The 7,258-nt window shown below is 42.9% G+C and overlaps 1 protein-coding gene across 1 annotated transcript; it reads left to right on the top strand.

Moving 5' to 3' along the window:
* Nucleotides 1-3,560: 3,560 nt before the first annotated feature.
* Nucleotides 3,561-4,655, top strand: HTR1E (5-hydroxytryptamine (serotonin) receptor 1E, G protein-coupled). Its single transcript, XM_009574526.1, has one exon. It carries the CDS (start codon nucleotides 3,561-3,563, stop codon nucleotides 4,653-4,655), a length of 1,095 nt encoding a protein of 364 aa, XP_009572821.1.
* Nucleotides 4,656-7,258: the final 2,603 nt, after the last annotated feature.

The following is a 7,258-nucleotide window of genomic DNA, read 5'->3' as shown; positions in this document are numbered from 1 at the left end:
GCTTCTCTAGGAGAATGCCGTGGGAGACCACAACCACACCTGCATTTTTAAAGATTGATGATAAGTAGCATTTAAATCCTGCCCTGTAATCATAAGCATCTTCTAGTAAATCACTTCCCATTTTAGAACCCTATCTCTTTTCTGGGCCAAAATATTCCATATATTTTGGAATATTCTAATATGCCTTCTAATTCAAAAGCAGAGAGACGAAAGCTGGACAAGCGAGGACAGCGAGGGACAGGCCGGGGCACAGGCACTGGGGTGACTGGTCACGAGCCCTGGCCAAGCCGCCGGAGGTAGCGGCTGAGATGGCAGCAGCAGGCCAGGGGAGCATCGGGCTGCTCCGGCGCTGGAGGTGAGCGAACAGCTCAGGCCAACAGCGAGGGCTAAGGGACCGCGTGTGCTCTGGGAGGAAGGAGTCGGGATTAGATCGTATAGAAATGAGGATGGCTTGGAAAGGGGCACAGCAAGGGAAACAGCAGGAGAAAGAAAACACAATGCCTACAGTCAATGTTACTAATTAATATTATAATGCCAGTGTGTATCCTTGTAATGCGGGTAAGGGATGAAAAGAGGTGCAGACTTAAGCTGTAGAGGAAACCTCAGCCCAACATCTCTAGACTTTTCAGCATGTAAATATACTTCCTTACTAATGTTGGTTAAATATGGTTCTGTATGTGGTATTTATGTTGTCTGAATTGCTAAGGGCTCATTTCCTATAAGGAGCACGGGAATTAAAACCGAATAACTCCCCAGTGATGGGTTTTGACACGAAGCGATGGGCCTGCCTGATCTGAGGTACCTGCAGGCTCGTGTTCTGCAGGGAAGATGCTTTGTTTATATTTTTCCCCATCTTCAATTATTGCAGTGGTTTTCCAGGGAAAAAAATGTTGGCTCTGCTGAGCAGTGAGCAGACTTGAACAACCAAACTCCCCTGTGTGATCAGCTGTACCCTTTGTCCTAAAGAAAACCTGGTGCTTGGGCCTGATAAAGTGTGATGGGGTTTGTTTAAAGACAGATTCATTAAGGAAAGGAAGAATTTGTTTTTCAGAGTATCCTTGTGGTGCAGAGAGCGGGTAGAACTCAGAAAGGATTTCCCTGGGGCTATGTCAGTGTGAAGGGCCATTTGGGGAGAGAACCACAGCAATTCAGTTCCTACTGGATTAAAGATGCATATAGGCAGAGAATAAGGCAGCGACCACGCAGGATGGGGTGAAGTGCCGGGGCCATGAAACTTCAGGGCTCCCAGAGAAGTGAAGGACAAGCAGAAAAAAACGCCGCTTACATCAAGAAGCAGCAGGAGCTCTCTTGTGCGTGGACCAGATCAATAGGTGGTTGTGGAGGACGTGCGAATCCCATGGTGTCTTCCAGTACCTCTGAGTGTGCTCGTGGGCCTGAGGGCACTTGCAAAGTGATGATGCTGAGGAAAGCATGTGGATTGCAATTGCTTATGGTCCATGCTCCAGCAGAGCAGAGAGGTAGAGAAAGCCTCTTTGCTTTAACCTCTGGTCAAAGCGTCAGACATAGTCAGGGTGCAAACCAATGAAATCAAGATCTGGCTTGACAGAGAAGATTCCCATGAACAATTTGTGAAGAAGGTTTGAGCTGAAGTTTTGGCTTTAAGCCTAAACGACCGAATCGGCATTTCCAATGCAGTAACAACCTGAAGACTGATGGATGAATTTCCATCTGGCTTGTCCAGTCTGTTCTTAAGAAGCAGGCCTGATATTTTCTCCAAGGCTATTGATACTTTCAAGCAGTTTCTGAAGAGCAGAGTGTAGTTCGGAGAGTGGGGGGCTTCTGCTGTCCCTTGGGTAGAATTTAAAACTCACATTTTGCTAACCCGGAGTCTATGACAATACAGATCTGCTTTCCTAGGGCCTATCTGCAAAGAACAGGTTTTTTTTCTAAAGTTTCTATTTTTGATTGTTCCTCATTCAGCTCATTCAGAAGACAGCACTCCAATTTCTGAATAAGAGCATATGTACACAGAGCTAAGCAGCTGACTAGCTTTAAATTCATAATTCCTCATTCAAATTCTTAATTCCTCATTAGCTTGCATGTGAAAACTCTCTCTCAGAGCCTAATCCAAGTCCCACTGGTGTCAGTGAGAATGGGTTTTACCTCTCAAATTTAGCCATCTAAAAATCAGGCATGCATTCTAAATGCAACTGTGGAGGAGCCACTTGTAATCCAAATAGAGAAAGATCAGCATTTCCAGGATGTGATTCACACCATCTGCCTTAAAGACTTGTCTTGGGAGGGGACAAGTGTATTTCTGGCAGCCACTATCTCATTCTCCTGCCTGTCGAGGGAGCCTGTACAACTAGCCTAGAGGACTCCTTACTCTTCGATAAGGGAAGCCAGGGGAAGGAATCTTTCTGTTTATTTTAATGGAAAAGGATTCAGGCTTTCAGTTTTCTACCTTCTATATGCCAAGAAAAATTACAAATGAGTAAGCAAGGCCCCGGAGGGTATCCCAAGTTGCATCTCACAGACTGCTAACTCTGGCTTCAGTCAACACTTGGATGTATGGAAAAGACATATGAACTCCTGAAACAAAATTAAACCTTTTTTTTTTTTAATTACTGTTTGCACCTTGCATCCTACTGGACTGCCTGACAGGGAGCACAATTTGATAGAAATCTCAAAGCAGAGGCAAAAGCTTTTTGGCTGTCGCCTCTGAAGACACACAGTGGGATATGTGAAATGTCAGGAATAATTAGACAAAACTATATAAGCTCCTAGCAACACTAATGTGCTGTGTAAAGCTAAGCGTTTGCCATAAAGCTTTAAACATTGTTTGAAAGCTGCATGTTAAAGGTAACCTGAGTAATTTTTAAGTACTGTTTCCAAGATACTAATAAAGACATGGATATGAAAAAGCAGAATAGAAAACTATGAAATGCTGGCATGCCTTTGCCGAGATAGGCTGTTCCATTTCTTTTTTCCAAAGGTGATGTATAGAAGTAATTGATCCCTCTCATATGGCAGTTAAAATGAAAAGGCAGATTTCCTCAGCTCTTCATCTGCTGGAGCCTGTTTAACAAGCAGGAAAAGGACTAGCTCCTAGTATCAATAATCCACAGACATCATAGAAATATTTGTTGGAAGAGAGCTCTGGAGGTCCCTTAGCCCAGCCTCCCACTTTAAGTGAGATCTCCAAAACCAAAGGAGTCAGGAAATCTGGCCGGAGGTGCCCTTTAGAGAAGAAAAAGAAACGAATGCAGAGAAAGGGAAAGAAAAGGCAGGAGAGGAGAAGAGAAGGAAAAACAGACTAAAATTTTTATTTGAGGTGGTAATATTAGAAGCGTAGGGCTTTTTGCCAAAAGGTGGGATTTTTCTAGGTTCACTAACAGATGTGTTTTTATCTTCTAGGAAAACAATGAACAGGAGGAAACCTGGAAGCTTTTCGCTGCTCTGTTGAATACGGGATTATAAAAAACAAATTGCACCTGGAGCATCTCTGTCCCTCTTTCAAATGGGTGACTTCTGAACTTGGAACTATTCGTTACCAGAAGCAGCAGCTTCTTCTTTCACTGTGCATCCTGGAGGGGAAAATGAATTTCACAAATTGCACCACTGAAGCCAATGTGGCTGCGAAGCCAAAAACAGTAACTGAAAAGATGCTCGTTACCCTGACCTTGGCCACAATCACAACCTTGACTATGCTCCTGAATTCTGCTGTAATTGCAGCAATCTCCACAACCAAGAAGCTCCACCAGCCGGCAAATTATTTAATATGTTCACTAGCTGTGACAGATCTCCTTGTTGCTGTTCTCGTCATGCCCTTGAGCATCACTTACATAATGATAGATAAATGGACGTTGGGATACTTCATCTGTGAGATCTGGCTTAGCGTCGACATGACCTGTTGCACGTGTTCAATCCTTCATCTGTGTGTCATTGCTCTGGACAGGTACTGGGCAATCACAGACGCTATCGAATATGCCAGGAAAAGAACGGCAAAAAGGGCTGGGCTGATGATAGTCACCGTGTGGACTATTTCCATTTTCATATCAATGCCCCCTTTGTTTTGGAGAAATCACCACAGCGTCAATATTCCCAGTGAGTGTCGCATTCAGCACGATCATGTCATCTACACTATTTATTCCACATTCGGGGCATTTTACATCCCCTTGACTTTGATCCTGATCCTGTACTACAGAATTTACCATGCTGCAAAGAGCCTTTACCAAAAGCGGGGTTCAAGCCGCCACCTCAGCAACAGGAGCACCGACAGCCAAAACTCCTTTGCCAGCTGCAAGCTCACACAGACGTTCTGCGTCTCGGACTTCTCCACGTCCGACCCGACCATGGAGTTCGATAAAATCAATGCTTCCGTGAGGATCCCTCCTTTTGAGAATGACCTGGACCTGGCTGGCGACCGGCATCAGATCTCCACGACGCGGGAACGAAAGGCTGCTCGCATTCTGGGGCTGATTTTAGGTGCTTTCATTTTGTCCTGGTTGCCCTTTTTCATCAAGGAGCTGCTTGTGGGCCTCCACATTTGCACTGTCTCTCCAGAAGTAGCAGACGTCTTGACCTGGCTGGGATATATCAACTCCCTTATCAACCCTTTGCTGTACACTAGCTTTAACGAAGATTTCAAGCTGGCCTTTAGAAAGCTCATCAGGTGTCGAGAACATACTTAAAAGTACTGGGAGATGATGATGATGACGTGACTCCTGGCCTTCAGAATGAGCAAATAATTTGACTCCATCACCATTTCCCTTGATAAAGGGGATTTTTGTGTTTGCCTATTTGCTTGACTTATCTTTAGCCTGTAATTTGTTCTGCCGTTTTTTACCTCTAGTGTTATTCATGGTAAAGAGTTTGAAATAAATTTATTCTACAAAGGAACAGATTTTTTAGCAATGAAACAACAAAAAAAAAAGAAGTTTAAGACATTTTGTGTAATCAATGATTTGAGAAGCAAACAACAATATTCACTTTTATACTTTTTTCATTTAAGAATCCAATGTCTAATTTATTGTGCACTGTAGTAATATAAAGGCTTATAAACTGAACCCCATAAATACATATTCAAAAACTAATAAACACTTCATGGTCATGACAGCTAAACAGCAAATCTTTACTGTGGCATTCTGAGAAAACTGTAGCAGTCATTTAGAAGGAAAATAACCACCATTTCCAGCTTGGACTAAAGCAGAATAAACCATTCCTTTCTTCAGGTGTACACTCCCAAAACAGAAAGCGAAGTTCAGTTCATTCCATCTAAAAATGGATCCCATTTTGTACTCCAAAATAGTTATTAAAATGGCTCTTTTTGTGTAAGATTCCTGATTTATGTTCAAAGTATTGGGCAGACACCTGTGCAGATTGTTTGGCAATTGAGAGGACGCAGCTAGCGTCACACTTGTAAGACCCGCTGCACATCTGACTAGTCACGTTTTTAATACCAGTAACCATATTTCTTCAGGGCTCAGGCCTTGTGCTTTGGTCAATTCTGGGGTGGTGTTATTCACTTTTGCCACAGTTCACCTGGATCTTGTGGTGCACAACCCCATGGATCAATTGATCTTACCCCGCTGACTTAAACAACTGGATATCTTCTCAGCAGGCCAGCAATACACAGAAATTCAGAAACATCATCTAAAAGAAAATTATTTTCTGTTTGAAGAGCAGCAAAAAAAAAAAAAAAAGAAAATTTTTTTTTTAAATAGCAGTCTGCACATCTGTCTTACCATCATCTTACAATTTGCAACGGCATTCTTGTCAGCTTAACCTATGATCGGGTCCTCTAGCAGGATTTCTTGTTCTGGGAGTCCTTCAGGGAGTTACTTCCCTTGTCTTGAGAGACAGACAGAGAGTCCTTCATATCCTGTCTTCTGTGCTTATGAAAGTTAAAATGTCCTGGTTCAGATATTGTGGAAATCAGGCTGGAAAAGGGCAAATTCAAAGCTGAGAATCTGGTATTGTCCATTAGCAGCTCCTAAGCACTGTTTAAATATTGATTACTTACCTTGCACCATAATTTTCTTCCCTGTTTATCTTTCTGGACAAATTCTTTTTGAATTATACCGATATACCATATAGAAAATATCACATACATCAACCTGACATGCAATAACAGTGAACTATATAGCATGGCAGCTCCAAATCCATCAAAACAGATATTAGAGGTAGCGAAAGTGTTGTAACAGCACTGGAAGCCATCTCTGAAAAATGCTTTGAAAATCTACAAGATGACAATCATTTGTCTTATCAAGAGTCAAGGAACTGTAAGTAACATGTGAGTAATAAACTCCAGATGGAGCTGAGAAATGACATCCTTATTTCTGAGAGAAAGTGTTCAGTTGGAAAGATGCAGTGCCACAAGCTGAGTGTAAATCAAGTCTGAAGGTGACAAAAGTGTGACCTACCGCTTACCCACACGCAGTGGGATTCTGCTTTAAGGACTCCAAGTTTTCCATGCCTGAGTTTAAGAGGTTTATCTCCAGCTGCCTTTCTGAAGCTAATGTCACAGCTGCTTTCTACAGCTGCTTTTGGGTTCCCTACTTGCTAACATTAATATCTAAAAAGAGGGAAAAAGTAATCTCAGCTACTGAAAATGTGTTCTAATGTGGAAGCACAGAGGTCCATTATTGTTTTTCCTTTTTGCAGCTTGTTGGAGGTGGAAACTGTTGATCGAAGCTTTGGAAGAGTGGCCTGACCGTGCCTATCTATAAAACTTCCAAAGCAGCTCCCCAGAGTACATACGCTATAAGAAAAAAAAAATAGAATCATAGAATCATAGAATCATTAAGGTTGGAAAAGACCTCTAAGATCATTGAGTCCAACCATCAACCCAACACTACCATGCCCACTAAACCATGTCCCTAAGTGTTCCTAGCCAGGAATTAAAGTAAAAAGTAATATTTGTAAGAACTGCTGCAGAATAATTTTATTTTTTCTTCCAGCAAGCTCAATAGAAATGATTAATAAAGAGCAAGGATTGTGCATAATTTCCCCAAACAAGGTGACTACTGCAGGGAAGGCGGGACACACAGGCAGTTGTTGCTAGAAGAGAGTAGGTTTAGGTGTCCCCTGGGCAGCTTGCTGCTCTGCTACAAGGGTGCCCAGCTACGGTAACGATCAGAGAGGGAAAAGTAAATGTGCAAGACTGCCCCAGCAGACAGTTTGAGTCACCCCGAGGCACTCGGCTAAGATGAGGCAGAAGCTGTGCCCCCGCCAGCTTCTTTGGGGCTGTCTCTAGGGCTTGGGTTCAGCTGCGGGGTGGGCTGCACGGGGGTTT

The sequence above is a fragment of the Fulmarus glacialis genome, unplaced genomic scaffold (genome assembly GCF_000690835.1).
Source record: "Fulmarus glacialis isolate BGI_N327 unplaced genomic scaffold, ASM69083v1 scaffold42543, whole genome shotgun sequence".
Classification (NCBI taxonomy): domain Eukaryota; kingdom Metazoa; phylum Chordata; class Aves; order Procellariiformes; family Procellariidae; genus Fulmarus; species Fulmarus glacialis.
The sequence above is the reverse complement of the archived record's forward strand: the minus strand, read 5'-3'. Positions and strand labels throughout refer to the sequence as shown.

Bases quoted from the DNA above. Each gene is read 5' to 3' on its own strand.
- HTR1E (XM_009574526.1), top strand. From the start codon at position 3,561: ATGAATTTCACAAATTGCACCACTGAAGCCAATGTGGCTGCGAAGCCA.